This window comes from Gymnodraco acuticeps, unplaced genomic scaffold (genome assembly GCF_902827175.1).
Source record: "Gymnodraco acuticeps unplaced genomic scaffold, fGymAcu1.1, whole genome shotgun sequence".
Lineage (NCBI taxonomy): Eukaryota > Metazoa > Chordata > Actinopteri > Perciformes > Bathydraconidae > Gymnodraco > Gymnodraco acuticeps.
The window spans coordinates 6088164-6113970 of record NW_022990042.1 but is presented as its reverse complement, the minus strand read 5'-3'; the positions used below and the strand labels follow the sequence as shown (position 1 = coordinate 6113970).

Below are 25807 nucleotides of genomic sequence, written 5' to 3'. Positions count from 1 at the left end.
GCACCCTGACTGAACCCTGACTGCACCCTGACTGCACCCTGACTGAACCCTGACTGCACCCTGACTGAACCCTGACTGCACCCTGACTGCACCCTGACTGAACCCTGACTGCACCGCCAAGTGAAAAGCATGTTGGATCTCCTGTGCTTTTTGCGTTTACTAAAACAGGTCATGTGCAAATATTGAATACAAAACTCACCCCTTTCTATGGAAATGAGCCTCATTTCAGAAACAGCACAATTCTCACTAATTGCAATATGCAGAAATGATAAGCGTCTCCAGAGTTTGAGGTGACTTTGGCACCTTTGCAAGGGAAGTCACGCTTTTAATTATGCAATCTACTGTGATGAAGTTACTTTACACTTGCAATTGTCACAAAAGTATTGCTTATGTGTTTTGGATTTATTAACCCTGGAAAGCACTTGAATTTGGCTTGAAAAGGGCTCTTTAAATAAAAAATACCAACAGCATGGACAGAGGTTTATTTATTTAAAAAAAAAATGTTATCCCTTCTATTTCAAACTCATTTACTGAACTTTTGAAGAATACCTCTGCACCTCTTAGTCAAATCCTGTGCTCTGAGTCTGATCAAAAACGTTTGCCTACTTCTGTGTTCCACTTGCATAATGCCATTAGAATAACAAAGGGTACAAATTGCACTTGGCTGCAAAACTGTATAGGCATGTTTGAGCTCTCAGTAGTAAGAGAGCTCAAACATGCCTATATATAATATAATGTATACGACTTATTCAATTCATAGTGCTATAAGCATCCACAATACATTTCTTGTGAATTTGCCTATTATTATTTGATCCTGAAATTGTGTGTAAACTATGTGATTTTCTTTATGGAAGCATTATGAGATTTCCTGAAATGCACAGCAGTTATTTTCCACCAGTGAGTGTGCATATATCTGCATGCATATCTCTAAGTGCATGCACATGTTCTCCGTATGGATTTATTTCTACTTACTGCTCTCCTGCATTCTGGCCACAAAGCCGGTCAGAGGGATCTGTGGGGTCAGCTGCACCATGGGAGGAGGAGGTGGAGGAGCCACAGACACTGGAGCAGCAACAAAGCAGCAGAGACAGAGAGCGATGGAGGGATAGAGCAAATAGACATTATAGAGAAGAGATCAAGTCCAAACGGGGAATGCGGATAGAAATGAGGATGAAAAAAGACACAAAAAGCTTGTGAGTGAGCCAAACAGTGCAGGAAGCATTGCTGAGCAACTCATTTACACATTTCCAATCAGTGTTATTTTGTGATGCCTTCTTCAAGCTGGGCTAAAGAGGCATTCATCTCATCTCCGTCTGAGAATCCACCTCATCAGCAGCCGTTTTTGATGTCAAAAGCAAAACGCTTTAGCTAGTAATAGGTGTCTGCTGCAGTGGAAGGACTGCAAAGCAAGGGGACGGCTTAGTCGGTGTGTGGTGGGAATAACAAAGCAGAAACGTGATCTTTTAAGGGAAAAAAGCATTTCCAGGTCGAGCTCTGGTAATCTGATTTAATGCTATATGAAAAATGAAGTATCACTATTTTCAATTTTTAACCAAATACCTCTGCAATATTCCAGGAATGAATATTCGTTTTGTTCCCCAAAATAATAACATAATAACACTGTTTATTAATAATTACCCGCCATGTGGATTGAATGACTTAGTGGGAAAAGCAGATTATAAAACAGGTAAAGTTGTAAAGTTGAACCACACAAACCCAATATCTAAGACGATATCTAGCCTCCTATCACCATATCGATATTTGATATATAATAGTTGTTCAGGAATTAGTTCTAAAACCATGAAATTAGTTCGCTTTTTACAGTTTCTGTTTTTTGGTTTTGAAAGTCAACGTTTTTTTTAAGGTGTTTTCAGGTTTATGTAAAAATGGCAGTGGCCGACCAGTGAGAATAATTAGCGTTGTCATGCTAAATATTAGCTGCCTTTAGCTTAGCGGTTTTCACATGCAGCAGTGATGTATTTTGTTTATAGCCTAACGTTAGCTTTTGACATCTGGGGATTACATTTATGCTTCAAAGATCATGAGATTGTCATGCTGAAAAAAACATCTAGGTAACATGAACCTGTGTTTGCCACTTATCTTATTACCTGCAATATTCGGAAATGGAAAAATCTCATTGCTTCCAATTTGGCCTACAAAAATGTTTCATCACTGCACCACACTATCGCCCAGCATTAGAACAGACAAACAAAGAGAAACACAGCTGTCCTCGTCACACACACACACGGCAGGTCTGACTCATAAATCACACGTAATGGAAGGGCGTCTCTAATCTGGCTGGGCAGTCATGTTTTATTATTCCACCCTGCTCTCAACGCAGAGCCCCATCCATCCATCCATCCATCCATCCATCAATGAGCTCCCTCGTGTACCAGAACTACCCGTTTGTGTTGAAACAACTCCTAACCCAAAACATATCTTGGCTCTTTGGATACATTTCCAATGAGTAGACATCACAGAGATAACTTGCTGTCCTAGTTAAAGTCCTCTGCATTATTGTCTACTCTCAGACAAACAGCCTCTTCTTTCTGTGCCAGGCAAGACGCTTGTCCTTTGAGAGGGAGAAGCCATTAGAGGAGAATGTCTCAAAGTGATGCCTGCCAAAATACATTCTGACAGAAAATATGCCCGTGTCCTGGGTTTCCCCTTGTCGAGCAGCTATTTCTGTGTCTCCTGCCTGCCTGTCTCTCCCGGACAAGAAGCCTTCTGCAGCTGCCGAAAGTGATAACTCAATTACAGATGCTAATGAAAGACTCTGCAGGCAGTGCTGAGGTGAGGTGAGGAGGGTTCAGCAACCCCGACTTCATTAATTATGGTTCATAATTCTTTTTCATTAGCTTCTGGAAGAGCTAGCCCCATGCAATATCTTTTAGACCCAGAGATTGAGATTTAAGCAGTGGAGTGAAACTGAAAGATGCCAAGAATGGACTGTATAACATTATTATTTGTAATAATAATGATGATAATAACTTTATTTGTAAAGCACAATTTGTGCAGCCCAAAGTGCTTAACAAAACAAGAGATAACAAAAAACAAAACAATGAGTTCAAATAAGTTTAAAAGGAAATTGCACTTAATGCGAAATTTGGATATCAACATTTTAAGATGATAACAAGACTCATATCACTATATCTATATAATAACGACACATTGACCAATTTTATCAAATTAGATAGATAGAACTATTCCAAAATACAAACCATCTAGTAAAGCAGACCATTTATTACATACATGAAGAAAGAAGGTATTTAATCCTAGTTACCTGGATTCTGAGGGTAGGCGGGGCCCCCGTTGATGTGGGGCTGCTGGGAGGAGACGGATGGTGCACGTCGATAAGTGCCGGTGGCCGACACCATGGAGGCCGAGGAGGTGGTGGAAGAGTTGTGGCGGGAAATTTGGCGGGAGATGGTGCCGAACTGGGACATTGGAATGGGGCCCAGGCCGGGGCCCTGAGGCACTGAGGCCGAGGATGTCACCACTGCAGGAGAGGACGTTAAAAAAAACTCATTATGATAAGTCGTTTTAAGTGCCGACTTACTTAGAAGGTTATCAGTAGTTTGCACATACATTTTCACTTTATTTCCATGCAGACTGTGAGTAAAATAATAAGCGGCTGCTGGAGTGATAAGAGCATTTAAATTCAGGTTGCAAACACTACAGGGCTTAAGAGATATAAAAAATAAAAATAAACATTTATGCACTGCTCTAATTTTCTTCCTTATCTTCCTGCAAAGGGTACACATTAATTTAAGGTAAATTCAGTCCATATTTCAAGGAGTTACATAAATATAAAGATTAAGAAATGTTTTCCAGATAAGATCACACGGTTTTTTTAATGTTTGTATTTGAAACCATCTAATAACTTAGTTAATGCACTACTGATAGTAAGATGTAGTTAACAAAGATGGATGATTTAATACTATATATACTTTAAGGAACAGTTTTGACTCTTCAAATGTTTGTTCTTTTTCTTTAAATACATAAAAAACCTTGATTTGCAAACTGTTATTGTGTTGAGATAATATACGTGTTGGCCCATGACAGCTAATAGCTAACATTTATCGGCTATAATAATACTAACACTACTTATAATAACAACAACAACAACAAAAGCATAAATGTGCTATTATCTGCCTATAATCTACCGACCTGAATTCCCTAAATGAATGTCTTTACTAATTAAATATTTGATAGAGGTACATTTGTATGACATTTTATTGTATTATTAATAGTGTTGTCAGTCCTGAATTGATTCCCTTCTGTTTGACCTGATAAATGAGATCATGTTTGAGTGAGAGAAAATGCTCAGGACAAGAATAGACCAGAGTGGACAACTGAGGCCATTAGAGGACAATTGAATGTGTCTGGCTGCTGGGACTCACCTTGCCCCATACTGGGAGGGGAGGGGGTGGGAACTGCTATAGGGATACCGACTAAACTGCTTCCACTGTTCTCCCTGCCCCCACTGCCACCACTGCTGCCGCTGCAGGGAGAAAGACACATTTAAGAAGAGTCAATGTGGTGATCATTATGTGCGAGACAAACCTAATTACATGACAGCGTTATACATAATACCATTACTCTCTCATATGTCATTCTGTCTCGTACTCTTGTCACTGTGTCAACAGATTTGCAGTTCCTGTGAATGCACCGTCTGGCACATTCACACATGAGTACTGGGCACAGATCTGGGAGTCACATTTGCAGTTACACAGTGTAACAAAAACACCACGAGAGCCAAGGCTTGTTTGGAGGAATCAAGTTCCAAACCCAAAAACTAAAACTGCGGGAGTAATTACACTTTGCCTTTAAATGCAATTTTTATTTTTTATTTATGCTTTTGAGTTAAATATTAGTGTATTTATCACAAGCAATACAGATACAAGAAAAAAACGATGCTTTCACAATAAAATCCCGTAAGATATAATGTGTGCAATGGAGTCATTTGCATTTTTAGGGACGTTTATCCCTAATTAATAGTAAGGCATCATTGAAAACAGCTGTGGGATAGTTTGCAAATGCAGGGTGTAGAATGGCCTGGTAGTTTATTCAAAGTGTTCTTGGGCAAGTTCCTTAACTCTAAATTGCTTCCATAGGCACGACTACTGTATTGAAGTGTATGTAAGTTGCTTTGGATAAAAGCGTCTTCTAAGAGGTATACAATGACATGAAAAGACAATAATCGAGTCAATAATTGAAAATAACTATGTTACCTAATTGCAGTAGTTAAGCCAATGTAATAAGTTGCATTACATCCCTGATATTCACTTATTGGCGTGTATGGCGTTGCTTTCATCAGAGTAGAAAGTTGTCCAAATACCTAGTGATAATAAATGTTTTTCCCAGGTACATTAACTCTGTGTTAAATGCAGGTATAAGGACAGAGTGTGTGTGCTACCTGTGGGTCCGGGGCCTCTGGTTGAGCGAGGCTGTGCGTGCAGGGCTGTTCTGGTTGCCCAGTCTGGCGGGGCTCGTCATGTAGTCGTTGGGCACCACTGGAGGCTTTACTGGCTCCAGGGTCTTGTAGGGAGTGTTACGCCTGGAAACAGATATAAACAGAGCCAAAGAGGACACCGTTTATTCTCAATGTTTCCATGAGTTGAGAGGGTCCACTTCTGGCTTTTATAGACACTGTTTATGTCAGGTGGTCCTGGTGTTATAAACAACCATTGTGAAATGTAAGAATTGTCTTAAACTGACAGTATTAACATAATTTATAAGAGGTAGAATGAAGAAGAAATAAATAACAAATGTTTCGTTATGTGAAGGAATATATTTAGTATTCTTGCACATATCTACAAAACACTAAAGTACACACATAAGGCCCAAAATACTTGATTAGAGAGGTGTTAGAGTTAAGTGGCTGCCATAGTTGACACCCTGGAGTACTTGGGATTTGGTGCCTTGCTCAAGGACACCTAGGCAGGTGAAAACATTTTTTCCCATCAGAACAGGGACATGAACCCAAAACACGACCTGTGACCGTCTGGTGATCTTCCTATGACCATCCAGTTCCCAAACCAAGTCCCTCAAGACTGAGGTACTGCCTGCCCCTAGCTAGCTGTATGTTCTTACCCTAGTGTACCACGACCAGCCATGGGGGGGCTCGGGGGTTTCTGTGTGGGTGGGGTGGTCCTGGAAAGTGTCCCTCCTCGTCCTGCTGCATTGTTCCCATGTTGCTAGAGGAGCAAAGACAAGTTAAAACATTGATATTGTATGTCATCCTTGTTTACCATGCCAATGATTACATCACTGTAAGAGGAGTCACTTAAACCTTTAATGGCCTAGCTAGCCAAACTTCCATTTGTGTTACAAGAGCATCATGGAGAAATTGTACATGGAAAATAGGATGTAAATTGGTATATAGATGAAAATATAAAAAGGACATAGAAATCTGTATAGTTGAACCTATAGTACACTTATGGTAAATGTTCACATCAAGTTTGTGACCTTGTTAAAGTGAAATGGGAAAAATAGAGATTCTGTATAATCATATGCTTTGTTTCCTTGTAATAAATTAGCCTTTTCTGGAATCATATTTTTTCCATGAAACCTTAACTCGTGTTTTTAACATTTGATATAATTGTTTATTTTTGTATAAATGAAAGACTAGCAGGAGTTGTATCATGACTAACACAAGAAGATAAACATAACTATATCTTACCTTGGCCTTAAGCCACTGAGTGCAAGCGGGTAAAAGGGAAGACAGAAAACAAGACATGCTCATTGGTTAATGGTTTAGTAAACTTTAGTTAATATAAAGGAAGTGGGAATTTTAAGCAGTATGCATGAACCTATTTTTCATTATAACATTTTTATATACAGTTACAAAAAAAGTTTAAAAAAAAGCTTAATAAACAACAAAAAGAGTGAAAAACAGTCTGTAAAAAAAGTCTTGTTCGTTTACCAAACTCAACATTTGTCATATTATCTGTAAAAACAAACTCGGTCTGGGCTCATAATTATTTGTCTATGTTTCCGATTCAAACTCTGACACCTGCATGTTGTGTGACGTTACTCTGTGTCAGTGTCTAGACTTGCGTTATAGACTGTAATCAGAATAAGAATCCCTTAAATAGCAACACACACTAGATATAATGAGCAGTACCTGACCTGCAAGTGGTTGTGCTGAGGCTTAAAGTGTCTTAAAGGGCAGTAAAGTAAGGCGAGGTCATAAATAACAGCAGTGAGGTGTTCAGACTGAAACCATGTCGCCCCGGTAACTGCCAGTAATGCCAATAAAGGCTGTTAAGGTGGAGGGGTGAGCACAGTCATCCGTAAATGTGTGAATGGGTCTTTCCCTGCTCCAGTCTGACTTCCCATCTATCCATGGGCGAGTTCCCCTGGTAATGTTGACGAAAGGCAAAAGGGGAGGGAATCACGCCTCGAGGGAAATCCACAAATGCCAGGAGGAAATAGACTGCTAATAAGATGGTATTGAACTGGCACACTAAAGCAACAACACAGACAAACATTCCCACGCACAACGCTTTAATATACTTCTCAGAATATTGTACTCTTCTCACTAGGGTCTTATGCAGTCGTGAGTATGAAATAATATCAGTCCTTATGAATTATTCACTGACGTGTGTGAGAGAGAAAGTGTTCTTGGGGAAATACGGATATGCATTTCCGCCAGACAAATGCACATGAATGAACAGAAATGCAGCCACAGACACATACAACACATACAAAGCCAGACAGAAAATCACAGAGAATTTCAAAGGAACCAACCACAAGTCCTCAGATGTTTTCTTCCTGGCTAAAATGATGATCCGACCTTCATCAAAAAACTACCAAACTTGGTCAAATGTAAGGTGCTGTCCTATAGAGTGGTGCAGTGATGACTTCCGTATGTGGGCTGACCGAATAGTTAGAATCGCAAGGGTTATCTTGACAAAAATAAATGGGATTTTTCCATTGGATTTAGCAGATTACAACATTTTCACAAACACGTTTATGATACTTGTCGGAAGTAAATAGTTAACGGTCGCATTGACTTCATTTGATAACCGGAGAGTAGAGAAAAAGATGAAAATCTTGTTGGCTTGCGTTAACCACAGACCTTATTTCCGGCCTCTAACTAAAAACCCATTCAAAAAACCATTCACTTACAGATAAGGACGCTTGGAAGTGCAAAAATGCTAACTTATTTTCAAGTTAAGAAGTCATTTCTGCACCACTCTATCCCAGACTCAAAATAAGTCACTTCACAGATGTCTGAGTCATGTTTTTCTTAAGGATTGGCAGCATGATCGGCTGTTTTCTATGCATGTGTATATTTTCCAGCTTCTGGTCTGATCTGCTCTAATCTCTGCACAGATCCATCATCTGCAGCTCCATGAAGGATGCTTCATTTGCATAGTGGGCCATGCCAAATCCGCCTCAGTGTGAGCCAGCTCTCTGAGGAGGGAACACTGGCTTTTTGAATTAAATCAGCGGATGTCTGAAAATTGGCGGACAGCCACTATCTCAATAGAGACAGACAGTGGGATGAGGAGTGCGACTCAAACAAACTGCGGAAATGTGTGACACCAGCCATCAATGCGCATTATGGTGTGTCTGCACATGAAACAACACACAGACTGTAGTATGAAAGAGGAGAAGAAGAAGAGGGGAGGAGGCGAGATGGATCATGGGGAGAGAGAATAAAACATTTAAGAAGGAGCCGGAAAAAGGTTGAAAGAAAATGTTCCCACAATTCAATAGAGAAAGTTGGGGTACAAAAAGGCCAAGATCTCTCACCCTCTTGGTTCTATACCCACATTTCATTCAATTCCAGCTTGGTGAGTTGTAACTAGGCATGAACAAAAGCTCAGCCCCAGTCAGGTTCAGACTTCAGGTCTAATACTCGGACGAGGGCTTGAAACATTTCTAGGTGTTTCTGTACTTAATTAACTAAAAGGCCATTGTATTGATCGGCCTGCAGGGTGAGTGAATTATGAAAGGAGACGGTCGGCTTATTCACATGGAAGCGGCGACTAAGTGTGTGTTTACCCGTCCAGCAAAATAGATTTACAGTGGAAATCAGGACGATACATCAAAGTAATGACTTTGGTATTTGGCTGCAACACTCTGCTTGTGGTGATGCTGGAATAATGTGGAGGTGCCTTTTAGAAAACCAGTAGCTTAATAGTAAAAAAGAAACTAGGGTTAGGGTTGCTTTAAATATAAGTCAATTAATGCATTGAGATTAAGTTTGCTTGCACGGAAATCCGTTTTTTATACAGGAACAATAGATTTTTCACGACATAATGACCAATAAATGTCCTACTTTGACGCCATGTCCCACATCGTCCAGCAGCGTGTAGTCGATGGGCTTTCGAATATAGCGCACCGGCCGCTCCATGTTACCCGGGGCAATGATCTTGTGGGTGCGGGCTGTGTTCTTATTTGTGGTCAGGATGCCGATCTCTCGACGTGCCACCTTCTCCTTGTGGATATCCACCGTCTGCAGGAGAAAGAGAAACAAAGGGAAACATGAGTGGTTGGGTAAACAGACCTTTTTGGGTGTATTCCTCATATTGCACAACATTCTCTAAATGTATTGCAAAAGGTTTTGATAAGGGACATGCATGATTTAGAACCTTTCCCTGTTTTGTAGAGATTGGATTAATTATATGAAATGTCATTTCTTGAAATGTCATCCCCAGTGATTATTACACAAATTTGCTTTTGGTGAATACCCATACTTCCGCCATCTGTTTTGCATGAAAAGCCTCCCAGGGTCATAACCAGGGGTGCACATCACTTTTTTGCCCTGGTTCTCAAAGGAGCACCTGGAGATGTTGTTTGGTGCTCATCCTTAAAATGAAATAAACCGGACCTTTTGAGGGGTACTTGACTTTATGAACGGGGTGGGGGGGGGGGGTGCGCTAGTGAGCACGCTCATGAACTGTTCGCCCATGCCTCGCAGCAGGGTTACTGTGCGGAGCGCATAAAGCACCCTTCACGCAAAAGCGAGGGATACAGCTCGCGGCCGGATTAAAAAAATTAAACCTAAATGGCTCGCGAATTATACTTTGGCGGCCGTTAATATACCTGGGTGGCCCGCCCGAGTAAAGTCCATGTGGGAAACCCTGCTATCTTACCAGTTCTTATGCAACTCGCAAATATCTCTCTCTCTCTGTCTCTTCTCTCTTTTCTATCTCTCTCTCTTCTCTCTCTCTCTCTCTCTCCCTCCCTCCCCTTACTTCAACACTGGTGAAAAAAAACCTCACAAATTAGAAGAACAGCATGTTTTTATGTTTAAAAATTTTTCAAAACCCAATTTAAAATGCTTGCTAGGGGCAACAATATGGTCACATTTGAAATTAAAACAGCTTTGGGGTCCCTCAGGGCTCTGTTTCAGGCCCATCATCGTCACATTATTATTACTGATATATTTACTATTTTCGCTGTATATTTATTGCTACCTTTCTAATATATTCAAGCATATTTATTATTACAATATTCCCTATCTTTTCAAGCATATTTGCTTGAATTACTGTTCATGGGCAAAATGATGTTGGCCTGTGCACAACTAATCTGTATTTAATATCTAATGCACTCTGCAATTACAGTTAAGCATTTCATACTTTGACCCTTCTAGTCTTTGTTGGCAATTGGCATCAGAACATGTATTTACTGTGTATTAAAAAAAGATAATTATGCTTTATGAATGTCACACAGTTTATTCCACTATGGCCTTTAAATTCCTGGCCACCCATTGTCTGAACACACACTCTGGGTTCATCCTTTGAACTTGTACTGACCCACTACTCTGCTCTATTGGCCTACACCCTGGGGCCCATTTGACAAGGCTCCCCTTTAACCCCTCGCACTGGGTGCACTTGGAAATACCAGTGACCTCCATTTCTTCTAGGGTTACTGTCATTATTGCTCACAGCACCCATTCACAGCAGGCGCACTGTGGACCGGCATTCAATTTATGAATGATAGATGAGACAGGAAGGAGTGAGGGATGACGGAATGGAGGGAGGGGAACCCGAGCGAAAAGGGTGGGCTAGAATGAAGGACTACGGGCGGCTTCATATCTGGACTACGAGGTCACCCTTGGGAGAAGAGTGCTGACGAGTGCAAGTGTTTCTAAGGCTCATGTGAGACATATAATAATTAGGGATGGGTGAATATGAAGAAAATCATATATGGTGGTATTTTTGATGAAATCTACAGATAATGGATTATTCAGAGTTATTAGACAACATCTTCTGGTTTTCACAATTCAGTCTTCTCTCTTTCTTTTTCCCCCTGATTTAATATACTATTTGTTACTTCCTTTATCCCCTAGAATTTGGGGAATGTAACAGAAAATGCTGGTAAATAGAGAAAATGACATCACTTAACTGTATTGCTGCATTAAACAAGGAAAGACAACACTTAGGATACCCAAAATCAAAAATGATATAACATATTTTATAAATAAATAAATATAATACTAATATATTGCCCAGTCTTAATATAAATCCATTATAGTGAAGGTGCGGGTTTGGCTCAGGAGGTAGGTAGTTTGGTCCCCGTCAAGTCAAAATGTTGCAGTGTCATTGGACAAGATACATTTCTCCTGATGACATGGCCAATGATGAGTAAATGTGTTTGAGTGTGTGTACATGTTAGTATTACTGAGATGGCACCTTAGGGCAGGTTCTGCCTCTATAGAATAAAGTATGTGAATGGTAATTCGTATTTAAAAGCGATTTAAGGGGTCACCAAAACTGGAATATCGCTATATAAATGTACACCATTTACCACATACTGTTAAAAATCATGCAGTACAATTGGTGTACACTGGGTTGTATGATTGTAAGAGACTCATTGAAATGAAACATATGAGTCTGTGTGTGAATGTAACTGAGGGTATTTTTTAAGTTAAAAGTGTGAGTCCCACACACAGCAACAAGGTCACAAATCAATCACCACTCAGACATCTTATTCAGCCGACCCGACAGCTTCACTGCTGGAGATGAAGAGTCCAACGGAGAAATTGAAAGTCTGATGTGGTAAAATCAGGTGTTGTGAAGTTGACCTGCTCTTAGTTGACTCTCTCTGTGGGTGTGACGTGAGGTCTGTGTGCCGCATGTGAGAGATATATATAGAGAACATGCTAGGCTCTTTTTTAAGGAGAGGAAACTGAAGCGGCACGCCCAACTTCAGCTGGGAAGTAAAGAAGAAAATAAAAGACCCACCTATTTCCTGCCATTGAGAGGCGAGAAGAGGTGGAGTGCAGATTAGAGAAAGCGAGAAGAACAAAACCCGGAAAGGATAGAAAGGCACTGACTGTTTGAAATGGACGAGAACATTTAAAGAGAAAATGCAGAAATGTAATACTACAATCTGATTTGTGTGGGCTGTCATGATCAAAAAGGAAAAAAAGTAGAACATTTTAGGACTTCATTTTAAGACGACATCTTTCTATGCACACATCTAATTTTCAATTGAAGAAATTGAGTTTGGTGACTTTGTGAAGTAGCGTTGAATAATGGAAGTTTGTCACAGTAGTCAGTTTCCCTTGTGAATTATTTGATTGTTTTTCCTCGAGGATATTTTTTCTATGAGCTGAATTATCCACAGAAGTCTTTTTCTCTTAAAAACAAACATAATGGGTGATTATACCAATGAAATACACTGATTAAAAGCATGTTATGTTTCAAATCAATGTTTATCAAACCTACTTTGGCAGATGTCAATGTTTGCTTGAATCGTTTCTTTGAGAAATTAAGATAAGATCTAGAAGTCAGATGACGTGTATCCTGAACATGAAGTCAAAAAACACAAACAAATCTATGTGTATTGTCAAAAAGCTGGCTTTAAAAAAAGTATAAAGAGTCCGTTTATTACCACTTCGGGCAGACCGAGGACATATGACGCCATGATTATAACGTTTGGGATAATGGAAGTACAAAACTCAACAAATATATAACATAGGTCTAGTTGTTTTTTGACATTTTAATGCAAAAATGTGTCATTGCCCATCTTATGTCAATACTGAAATACCATTAAAGTACCATCTAAAATGACTCTTGAGGAGAAATTGAAGCAGCGTTTCAGGAGGCGTGGAACATTTCTTTGGGGATGACTGCAGCCTGGCAGCTTTATTTCAGAATTTCCTTTTAACGTACATTATGAAAAAGGAAGTTATCAAAATGAGGTAATCTTTATGAATGAATTGGACGCAATAACCTAATCATGGACGACATACCTCTCTATGCCTTTCCTCTGCTCTCAATCTAATTGGTTTGCAATATCTTTACTCTAATAAACATCTGCTCAACCTCTGAACTGTGTTTGTGAGAGCAGATGCTACATCTGTTATTTTCACTGCTGGATCTACATCGAAGTTTCATCCAAATAAATCTGTGTTTCAGCAAATAGTAAGTCTCTGCAGTAGAGTCGGAACAAGTTTGTTTACTCTTGTTGGAGTGTTTTTTTGTCGAGAGGAAATTATGATGCAGTCTGTATCAAGCCGTGTCAGCAGATGTGTGTGATTTCATACATCAATGATCTCATATGTGGCTCGGTAACAAGTCTACCAAGTCAGCCAGCAGACATCCTATTCCCTAGTTATGAATCGCAAGCGTCCGCATCTGTGCTATTATCGTTTTGTGAACGTTCGGATGTTATTCTAGGTACATTCTGCACTTGAGAGGATTTAGCGGGTTGAAATGAAGCAAAAAGAGGCACAAGTGGGTCATTGAGTTGATGGATGACAACGTCTGAGAAATAAGTGAACAGATGAATCAGATAGCAAACTGGCAAACAGCAAGGAGGAAATGGAAAAGACCAAAAGAGACTCAGGGGAAGGTATCGCAACTGAATCCCAAGCACTTTTGTCGGTCACACGGAGAGGAGAATCATTTCTCTGCTTTGATTAAACAAGTTGTTTTGCATTTAGTCACATTTCTTGGAGGAGTTTGTGACAGCCTCCTTTGCTTTAGGCTTTTAAATCCTACAGAGATGGGGCTTGGATGTGGCAGCAAGGTTTGGCTGCTACCTTCGCTCTCTAATCCCATTTGAACTCTTTAGAGTAACCAACCCAGGCTAAAGAAAACACCTGGCACAAGCACGAGAGTTAGAATGCATTCCCTTGGACATATCCCTACTAGAATAATACATTCAAGCCCTTTATGAAATGCATGTTAAAGTCAATTCACTTTTCCCTTGATTTAAAAACTTGATTCCAACGCATCTGTGTGAAGGATCAAATTTGAGACAGCCAAAATGATTGTTTCTTGTGTGTTTAAGCCTATATAGTCTGTAAAGCTTATTTAAATTATTATTATGACATTTTCACTGAAGATGTCCCCTATCTTTGCAATCAATGCCATTCTGAATGGGTTTTGACATCAATAATTTTGTTAAACACTGAAGACGATAACATTAGCTTCAAACCATGTCTGTTTAATCAGAACTATTTTATTAGAATCACAAACGAATATAATAAAGCAGCCAGCGTTTATCGAAGCTCATTGAACCATATCTATTAGATTGCCTTGTGTAAAGCGTTGATGGAAATCCGGAAAGGAAGCTTCTTCCAATAAACAGGTGTAATAAAATACAAAATAAACTTTGATGATGCATCCTGTTAGCTTTCATACCGTTCTAGTATTGTGCCATTTAGCTTCGCTGGAACAGTCATATGGAAAGGAGACATTGTAAATGTATAGTTCTACTTTTACTGCTATGGGAAGTTGAAATGGCTGCTTGGTTTTTACCAAGGTTTGATGTACTGTAAGTTAAAAAAGAAAGTAGAAAGAAAGTGAGGTCATAGAAAACTATTTCTGCTAAAAAGTTAGCAATGATTGAGAGTCAGACCTAAACATTTCAGATGTGTGTATCTCAGACTGTACTGTAACTTGTATTCATGTACCTTTGTTTTATTATCTTTGCTTTTAAATGAGTGTTTTTAAATGCCATTTTATAATATGTTTCTTAATGCTCTTAAAGGTGGGGTATGTAATTTATTTCAGAAACACTTTTTGTTATATTCCATGGAATGCTCTTAACATCCCGATAGCAATGAATATATTAAATGCTTTGACAATAAATACATTAAAAAAATTAAAAAACCGGCTCGGCTAAAATAACTGGATGGCCTACCTGCCTGTCAGCCTTCCATCTGTGCACAAACTTATCTCGTGCCCTCATTGGTCATGTGCGCGTTCGTGTGTGTTGGAGGAGGGGCTCTGTAAGGAAGTCTGAAGGAGGAGGTAGATTTTTTCCGGCTGTGTATTTTCAAATTCTAGCGCCCTCGAGCTAGTTTCTCCAAAATGACATACCCCACCTTTAATGTATTTCATTTTTGTAAAGCACTTTGAATTGCCTTGTGTTGAAAGGTGCTATATAAATAAACTTGCCTTGCCTCTAATTGACAAGAGGTAAAAAAATTAAAAAAAGAAGCTTTCAGTAGCGACTACAGTCAAGTGCCAATACTGACTTAACCGTTTATGTTCTGCGATATTATACATAGCCCTATATAGCTATAGGATCTGAAGCAGAAATATCAAAAGGCCATCTAAAGGATCAATAAAATACTTTATCTTCGGTATCCTGCTGCACCTAATTGTACTCCATCCTGCAGTCTGTGGAGTAAAACAGGAGCTAGAAATGCTAACCAGGCAAAAGGGAGCTGGCGTCAGAATTGAACTTCATCCCTGACAGGCTTAATGAAGCACACGGGGGGGGGACCGGGACATTCACTGGCTGACAGGCAGGGTGGCCGCACACAGAGAGAAAGAGAGAGGACTGCTGATGAAGCAAGAGCGACTGAAGAGCGGCTGTGGAGCTCCAGCATGATCCATGCCCCTGTCTGTCTTTATAAAGCGTGAATGTGCCATTGTGCTCTTTGGTGTTATGACACGGATTAATGCCAGCAGGTTTGTATTTGATTGTACTCGAATAGGTTTCATTTGGAGATGACAATCCCCAAAGCCCACACCTTGATCCAGCAATATCCCCCATGGAAGGAATGGAAATCGTGTGTGAATAAAAAAAGTATTTCTGTCAGAGATGAGGAACTGGTGGTCAGTGTGACATGATGACTGGTATGGAAATGTACTTTATGATTTATGGGTAACAGGTCAAAATAGAGGAGGTTTTGTGTTTGCAGTAACATCCAACAGCATCAAGAAGCCAATTCAAAGTAAAGTCGAAAACACAGGGAGATTTCATACGGATACGGATGTCAAACTAAAATGGCCTGCCTCTATTGTAGGCTTGTTTGGAATAAAGGCCTTGTTCTATAGGCAGATGAGATAAATAAAGACCCTGGAAATGATGCATTAATGCAGACGCAATAACCTCAATATTTCAATACCACGTTATTAATTGACAAGCCAACAGGAAGGGATGACAAGCACTCTCCACAACTACTAAATTCAAGTTTATTTTTTCCTTTTTGATCTAGCAGACGAGGTTGACATTTTTTTTCTGGTTGCCAAGAGTTAGAAATTGTTGAACTTTAGGTAAAACACTGTATTTGCTACTGCCCCGTTTACCCAGCCTTCTTATCACAGTGGAGGATCACATTCTAACCCTAATCCTCGTTGGTGGAGGAACGAACACACAGATTGGCAGTTACTTCCTCTAAACCTATGAACTTAGGACGTTTATGTCCAAACAAGGGCCAAAGCAAGTATGGAACATTTGCTTGTGCGGATACAAAGCATCTAAGCTGAAAAAGAAAAACACTGCACCTTTAATTCTCTTCTGTTTTCTGCATTTAACAATACACAACTCTTCAATCGATCTTATAACTGTGTCTACTTGTCGTTTAAATGTCAACAATATACATATCAATAGCCTAACAACAAACCTTATTATATTAAACACAAATCTGAAAAGTATATCCAAAAACAAAACCAATACTGTTAAAATCAATCAATATCTTTCATCTCAGGGGGGAAATCCTTTACTGTGACACCCCTACCTGGGAGATGTGGTTGATGGAGGACTCCATGCGTCGCAGTTGCGAGGCCTGGATGTCCAGCAGCTGCAGCACATTGTTAGCTAAGGCATTGATCTGGTAAGCCACACTGGCCAGAGACTGGGTGGTGTACGCCTTGGTCTCCTCCAGGGCCTTCTTCTTGTCTTGAGCCTGGCGGAGAGAGGAAACAAAAACACAGAAAGTCAGAAAAATATGTAAAGTGGTGTGTTGGTAGAAGAAAGGGAGTAGTTGCAGAGGGAAGTAAGGTATAAGCTCCATTAGAGTAGTGCAGGAATGAGCCCTAAAACCAAGAAATGATTTAGCATGGGAGTTAGCTTTTTACCACATTCAGTTACCTCGTCTTGAAGTCAACGTTTTATTGAACGTGTTTTTCAGATGTTGTTGACACAAGCTTCATAGACTTTTACGTTTTGTTAAATACCCCACTCGTTAATGTCCAAAGCTACTATGTGTCGTATAAAAATGCATGACTAAATGAGATAACGTCATCACGCTGAACACAAGTCCACCTTAAGTTAAGCTAGGGCTGCTCAATTAATCGTATTTTAATCGCGATTACGATTTTGGCTTGCAACGATTATGAAAACAACATAATCGAAATAAAACGATTATTTTTTGTATTGGTTTTTCAGTTGAATTATACTTAAAGTTAGGGCTGGGCGATATGGCCAAAAAAAGAAATCCCCGATTTTTTCACAAAAAATCCGATTTACGATTTAAAACGATTTTCTCCCCCCCCCCCCAATTCATATGCAGATGACAAAGTAATTGTTCCAATTTTAACCAATGACATATCACTGGAAAGACCAGGATGTCTTCTGTACAGCACATTAGGGATTGATAGAGTAGCTCAAAAGAGTAAAAGGAGATGCATGTTAACAAAATGTCCACTACAGTGGACATTTTCAATGGGCTGGGTCCCAGGAGGATATATTGGCACCATATCCTTTGCTATATACATACCGACCGCATCTGTAATGGCTTTCCAGCGGGCCAAATTCTTGTCATATGGGATTAGTGCTGCGTACCTGGACAGGACTCACATCAAGGGCGCCGGAAGCGGGGGGGCCAGGGGGCCATTGGCCCCCCCACTTTTCAGCCCTGCCCCACATTTTTGCAGCAGCAGATTTTTTTTTCTTTTTTTTTTCTTTTCAGTCTTTATTTCGAACAGATTAAAAAATAACAAATAAAAAATAACAAATGTGAAAAACAGAATACCGTATTGTTATAATACAGTATTTATCCACATTCATGGTAATATTTGTATATTCAACAAAAAAAAACAAAAAAAGTCTTCATATTAATAATAATAATAAATTATTAATATTTATTAATTCATGTGTATGTTATCTAGTATTAATTGTATCTGTGGATTTGTTTTATGTTTTCAACAAATTCAACAAATTGTTGTCTGTTGCTTAAATAATCTCTCACCCAGTTTAATCCCACCCCTCTGATGCCATACCGTTCCAGTTTTATCAGTAAAATATTGTGATGGTGTCAAATGCTTTTTGTAAGTCTATAAATATTCCCACTGCTTGTTTTTTATTGTCCATGCAGTTTGCTATTTCCTCACTTAATTCCATTAGTGCCATAGATGTTGATCTATCTTTCCTGAATCCATATTGACTGTCGTCCAAAAGCTGATGTGTTTCCATGAAACTGTGCCGCGGAAAACTGTACAAATCCCGTTTCAATCATTCCCCTCTACTCTAAAGTCGCATCTAAAACGTGATCTGATCTAGCTGTGTATATTTTGTTATTTTTGATTGTTATATTCAATCTCACTAGCTACAGGCATGTTTGAAGCTTGTAAAGGGAAGATGACAGCTCTCGCCACTCTGCTGTTCCTCAGCGCCGCCCCCCCTCCCTCCCGCTGAAATTATGAATGTAAGGTGCAGTAATCATAGATAACACGGCAGGGTCCGTTAGTTTGTTTTTATCTGATTTCAAATAAGCAAAGTCTTGGCTTTCAGAATATTAAACTTGTTTCGGCAAATTCAGATGATAAATACAACTTTGAAGCTTCGGCATAATTACAAGCGGAGAACGGAGTAACTTAACGTCACAGCAGGCATAACAACAGCCGGTGTTTCTCGTGAGTGCAGTAATCCAAACGAAAATATCTTTCCTCCGTAGTATTTTGATAATTTGCTCCGCTAATAATCAATCATGATGATTGATGATGAGAAATTATGGATTCCAGAGAAGAGAAAACTTTAAAGGCCTTTTTCTCAAAATGATGACTCGGTGACAGTCATTATATAATGTGACATATTTTGCTTAATATTTGGAGTACAAAAACAATCCTGATATCATTAGAAAGCTAGGAATCAAAATATGTCTTCGGGTCAATGCGACTGATTTCGATGGAGCAGCAGGTAACTTTGCATTAGGTAAAATAAAGCAGGCAGACATAACAGGAAGAATATGTACATTTTAACCCAATCAAATAGGACATTGTCACACCATTCAAATGTATCCATGTAAATTACAACCAATAAAAAAGCTTAGATTTGTTTATTTGTTACGTTGTTTACTTTATTTGTTACGTTGTTCTGTGTGTGTCAGCCGTTAACCTAGAAATAATATATACACTTGCAAACATGTCAGAAGAACCAGCGCAGAAGAAAACTAAATGTGACCGCTCTATCGAAATCAGTCGGAAGTCGCAACGGCTCATTTCAGAATAAACGTGGATTTACGTAAAAAACTATTTTTTCAGGGTTCGGGTGTTTTGTTTGATTTTAAACAAACAAAGTCTTGGCTTTCAGAATATGAAACTTTTATTTCCAAAATCACACGATAGATACATTTTTGAAGCTTGTAAAGGGATGAAGACAGGCACCTCTCACTCGCAATCTGCTCTTCCGCAGCGCCGCCCCCCTCCCTTCGCTGAAATTATGAATGTAAGAGTATAGTAATCATAGATAACACGGCAGGGTCCGTTACAGTTTGTTTTCATCTGATTTTAATTAAACAAAGTCTTGGCTTTCAGAATATTAAACTTGTTTCGGCAAATTCAGATGATAAATACAGCTTTGAAGCTTCGGCATAATTACAAGCGGAGAACGGAGTAATTTAACGTCATAGCAGGCATAACAACAGCCGGTGTTTCTCGTGAGGGTTTTCCCCTGGAAACAAACACAATACACACAAACGCAAAATTACACAAACACACACACGTATACACACACACACACACGTATACACACACACTCGCGAGCTTCCCCTCCAAACGAAAATATCTTCCCTCCGTAGTATTTTGATCATTTGCTCCGCTAATAATCAATCAGATCGATGGATTCCAGAGAAGAGGAAACTTTTAAGGCCTTTTTCTCAAAATGAGGACTCGGTGACAGTCATTATATAATGTGACATATTTCGCTTAATATTTGGAGTACAAAAACAATCCTGATATCATTAGAGAGCTAGGAATATCCTCTTTCCAACAGTGTATACAACTCAAAATGTGTCTTCGGGTCAATGCGACTGATTTCGATGGAGCAGGTCACAAATACAGTCAATCTAAACTTAAATGTAACAACTGGAAGGTCACATCCCTGACATCCACATCTCCGGAGCCTGGACCTTCATCAATCATAGAAGCAGCGAAGCCAGATGAACCCAAAAGCAGCACCTCTGCGGCCACAGAAACTGTCAAAACCGCCGCCGCCCCCACCGTCGTTGAACCGAAACAGGCTGGTTCCGACTGCATGGAGGTTTGTTGTTGGGACATTGAGGCGGGTAAAGCTGTACAGCTAACTATCGGGAAAAAGGAGACCGCTAGTAGATTATTTGAGCAAAGAGAAGGATACTTCAACGCAGAATGGTACAAAAACAGAGAGTGGTTCATTATTTGCAAGACCACTAAACGATACTGATAAATTGCGATGTTAACAACCTCATGATAACCTCATATTTTTTTAACTTAGGATCATACCTGTGTTTAGTCTAGAAAAAGGTAAATGTGTGCATTTTATTATAAAGTTGTGTATATTTACAGACTATTGCAAAAACTAAGAAGCTTATAAACATCAGGTTTAAAACTAAAAGAGCTTTACATAAAGTAACCAAAGATGTTTGGAGTTTTATTTGAGTTATTCATTTACATTTTTTGTCTAAGAGATGCTGATTTGAAACCATTGTTAGGCCTACATACAGTTACGCATTTCCTGTTTCTGCCAGAGAGAGGGGAGTTTGTCCCAAAGCTTGCTGCTGTATTTACTCCCTCCATCTGACAGGAGGGAGCCTCATGTGTCACTCCACGGAGTTCACTCCGTCACGGAGGGTGTTTGTGTAGGTGTAGGGCGTGGTTTGGGATTGGGCCATACACACACACTTTTTTTGCCCCCCCCACTTCTAAAATGAATCCGGCGCGCCTGACTCACATTCAGGTTCAGGTCCGGACTCAAGTCCAGTGGTTCAGGTTCAGGTCCGGACTTATAAGTCCGGACCTGAACCCATGGCTTGTGTCAAGTTGTGTGAGTAACTAAAATGAACTTATTGTGAGCTAATTATCAATTAAAAATGAACTCATAATTAACTCAAATTCAAACTCATCAGGTTTATTGTGCTCCCTTCCAACTTGTGTCTACATTTCTCTACAAAGTACAAATGTAAAAAAAACACTTTTTGCCACTTAGTCTACAAATGACTTATGACAGCAACTACAGTGAACTACTACAAAGTTCAAACATTTATTTCATTTACCAAACTAAAGTAACCAAACAGTCCCTGAGCTGACTGAGCCTAAATCCCTAAAACGTTGCTGAAAGGTAGAGTGTAGAGTAGACTATACGCATTACACTGTTACACACCTACTATACAGTATAGGCTACACTGTAGTGACTGACTGTACAGTCAGTGTACTGTACTGTCTGTACACCATGTATTTTCTACAACTCTACATGTGTACATTATACAGTGTATACTACATACATAGTGATGTACATACATACTTTTAGAAATTAAAATCAATGTTGATATGGCGTAATTTTGAATTAAATACACTATTTAATTTAAATCAGTTTTATTGTGGGAAAAAACGGAAGTTGACACTATTAACTTAATACTTTTATTCTGAAAATTCTTCACTTCCGGTTAGCATTAGCATGTGGTGAAATGATACGTTTTCAAACCGTGAATCGAAGGTGATGTTGTACACTGAGCACACTGGGATTAGCACTCATTTATTGACGCTGAATAACGTTTATCAGGGAATGTTTAAATAACCACAGACACCAGAATATACGTAAGTGCTAGTTTTTTTTGCGAGTCCAAGTACCGGTGTACCGGTGTAAGCAATTATGTCTGCCTTCCCCGTCTTGCACCATTAGGACCCACTGATATAAAATGCTTAACTGCCTAAGTTGCAACTATGCACTTTTTGGTGGGCTAAGCGCAAGCTTCACATATTTTTGGCTACATTTAAAGTGCCAAATGTAAGTTTAGATATTATGCAATGCAACGTTTTTCTTGGCCTACATCAGTGTTATAGAAGGAAAGACAACAGTGATAGTTATGTTTCAGAATAACATTTATTGGAAATTGTTGGAAAAATATCACTTTTCACCAGTTTGAGCTTCAACCTCAAGATCCATGTGTCTGTGATCCTCTCCAGAATGGAAGTAGTCATCACATACAGAGTATCAACTAGTTCCTGAACAGTGTCATTCACATGCTGATATCCAAGAGAGGGAGTTACACAGTCACAAGATGGAGGAATAGAAAGCAGTATTCAATGTTTACTTCAGATTAGCTCCACGTCAGAAATGAGCATGCTTGATGTCAAGCTATCCAGCAAGGTTATTTTCATTTATGTTGTTTTTTTTCTGGACAGTGTAGAGTCTTGTTGTGATGAGAGGTATTTAATAAAAACCTTGCTCGCTGGAGAATAGCTAAAGAAGTCCTGTCACAAGTTAATCGGAGAGGATCACAGCTGGCCACGGATCTCGATGCTGCATTCGGGCTGTGAGTAAACAACTTGTGTCTTACTTTTAGGCTGTCTGGAGGTATGGACAGCTATCAAAGCTACTAAACATCACATTAACAACGATGTACAAATGAAAGTCGGAGACAAATACATATTTGAAATGATTTATTCACGTTGGCAATGTTTTGAACAGACATCCCCAGTCATTGTCATTTTGTAGTCCTCGCTGTCCGCGTCCGGATATCGGCATCGCAACCACAACCTCACACACAGGTACTGAATGTGCATCAAAGTGTTCCTATGGAGCCAAATATACCAAAAGATAAATGTAAACAACAAAAGAAGCGATCGAAATGTGTATTTTGTGGTTATTCGACAATGGCTCCTCAAAGTACACGCCCCATTCCTACCGTTAACGTAACGTAACGAGTTCCCCGGTGTAACCAGTTAAACGGTAACACCGGTTCCTGACGTTCCGGTTTTAACCGGACTTGAACCGAAACTTTTTACAAGTCCAGTACCGGTTCGGCGAACCGGTACGCAGCACTATATGGGATGCAGTTTGAACATGTCTGTGTTACGGTAGACTGTATTTTGGCGGCTGTGCGTGAGGTGCTTGTAGTGCCGCGGTCTTTTTCATTCCGCTGCGCGTAACATTTCTCCCATTCAGCAGGATGCTTTTGTTTGAGGTGTATGGGCATAGATATATCTCATAATTATTTGTGTGAACATAAACATAATTTGTGTGTAAATATGTGATTTGTAAATGTAAAACAATATCCACAAATGCATTTAAAAGATTTGCAAACTCACAAATACATTTGCAAGTGTAAAACGGATCTGCAAATACGCTAAATATGTTCACAAATAAAAAAAAGATCTGTGAATATCTCTTTAACATTTACACCTTTCGATCAGGCATTTGTGAATCCATTTTGTATTGGTGGACCAAAAATGCGCTTGCGGATCTCAAATCTCTGTTCTCACGGATCTCAAATCTCTGTTCGCGGATCGTCTTTTTACACACACGGAATTTTGAGACATATTTTCCGCCGCTCTCGGCTAAAATCTACTCGTGTCACTCGGTTATTTTCGGAAACCACGTGATGGCCTGCTGATGACGACATTTCAGCATGATTTCAAAGTAAGAGCATGATGGTTTGTTTAATGCTCTGTTTTTGTATTATAATGAACAGCGGAACGTTAGATGCATAGTCATAACCCTGACCTAAATACGGTGCTTTTCTACAGATTACTTTATTACTGCACTGGTAAGGTAAAATTAGGCCGATTAATAAAATGGTTAGTGCTTTGTAACTTCGACCCGCTTGACTGAATACACAACAAACAATGAAGAAAGAGTTTTATCTGGGCTGCCAGCTGCTCCCCCGGGACCCGAAAGTGGCGTAGGCTATAGCCTGCACTTCAACATCAACGAAAGTGCTCGATATATGCTATATTGAACCAATAACACAAACTAACTGTATCACTATAACATGATGATGATGGTGATGGTGATGAAGAATGCATATAACGTTCCGCTGTTCATTATAATACAAAAACAGAGCATTAAACAAACCATCATGCTCTTACTTTGAAATTATGCGGAAATGTCGTCATCAGCAGGCCATCACGTGGTATCCGAAAATAACCGAGTGACACAAGTAGATTTTAGCCGAGACCGGCGGAAAATATGTCTCAAAATTCCGTGTGTGTAAAAAGACGATCCGTGAACAGAGATTTGAGATCCGTGAACAGAGATTTGAGATCCGCAAGCGCATTTTTGGTCCACAAATACAAAATGGATTCACAAATGCCTGATCGAAAGGTGTAAATGTTAAAGAGATATTCACAGATCTTTTTTTATTTGTGAAAATATTTAGCGTATTTGCATATCCGTTTTACACTTGCAAATGTATTTGTGAGTTTGCAAATCTTTTAAATGCATTTGTGGATGTTGTTTTACATTTACAAATCACATATTTACACACAAATTATTTTTATGTTCACACAAATAATTATGAGACATATCTATGCCCATAGAGGTGCTGCAGTAAATGTGTCGTACTGCTGCCTTTGCTAGCAACAGACTTCAAACACACTTTGCAGCGGGGTGTTGTCTGGTCTAAAACTGACCTCGCGAACGCAAACCAATTCCAAATAACGGATGACACCGTGCCTTTCTTTGGAACAAGTTCTTACCTGCTCGTTGTCATGTTGTTTGTGTAATGTGTATCACTCTATTTGGTAAATGCGCGCACTGTGCGGGGTGAGGGCTGAGGCGAACTACGGGAGCCCAGAGGGAAAAGTTGGCGGATGTTGAAGAGAAAACCGATTTTCATTTTAACAAGTCGACGTGAACTACACACTCGAGTTAATCGATAAAATCGATTTATCGCCCAGCCCTACTTAAAGTTCAGGGTAATCAACTGTTAAAAACATACTGTTCAATAAATGGATGTTTTCAAAGTAAATGGATAATCGTTTTTAATAATCGTGATATCAATTATTGACCCAAATAATCGAGATTATGATTTTTGCCATAATCGAGCAGCCCTAGTTTAAGTTTAGCGGTGTTGAAGTAAAGTCATGTAACTGGGATGTAGTTTGCTTATAGCCAACGTTAGCTTTTTACTGCTAGCTATTGCATTTACACTTCAAAAATATCATAAAAGTAGTGTTATATATTGAGATAAGCCTGCTAAACAAAACATGTAAGTATCATAAACGTGTTTGCCTACAAAACTGCACCACTCTATCAAGCTCAAAAGGAAATGCTACAATATCATCCCAATCAGTTGTGTGAGGAGTGATTGAGAGGGCAGATTTCCACAGAGAACTATATATAACATGCTGTATTTGAACTGCGAAGATCTGAAGGAAAAATGTACAGGAGTTCACGATTCTCA

At 39.4% G+C, this 25807-nt stretch overlaps 1 protein-coding gene across 4 annotated transcripts in view; it reads right to left on the bottom strand.

Moving 5' to 3' along the window:
* The window catches only part of LOC117545419 (abl interactor 1-like), a 39909-nt gene that overhangs the window by 7536 nt on the left and 6566 nt on the right, over positions 1 to 25807 (bottom strand). The window contains exons 2-9 of one of the 4 annotated variants that reach the window (XM_034215180.1): positions 16946 to 17113; positions 9296 to 9472; positions 6686 to 6700; positions 6097 to 6200; positions 5420 to 5560; positions 4404 to 4504; positions 3284 to 3499; positions 973 to 1062 (exon numbers count right to left, since the gene is read on the bottom strand). In XM_034215180.1, the coding sequence (XP_034071071.1) occupies positions 973 to 1062; positions 3284 to 3499; positions 4404 to 4504; positions 5420 to 5560; positions 6097 to 6200; positions 6686 to 6700; positions 9296 to 9472; positions 16946 to 17113 (1012 nt within the window). The remainder of the gene's footprint in view (positions 1 to 972; positions 1063 to 3283; positions 3500 to 4403; positions 4505 to 5419; positions 5561 to 6096; positions 6201 to 6685; positions 6701 to 9295; positions 9473 to 16945; positions 17114 to 25807) is intronic. The other 3 variants (XM_034215182.1, XM_034215181.1, XM_034215183.1) reach the window with 3 other exon arrangements.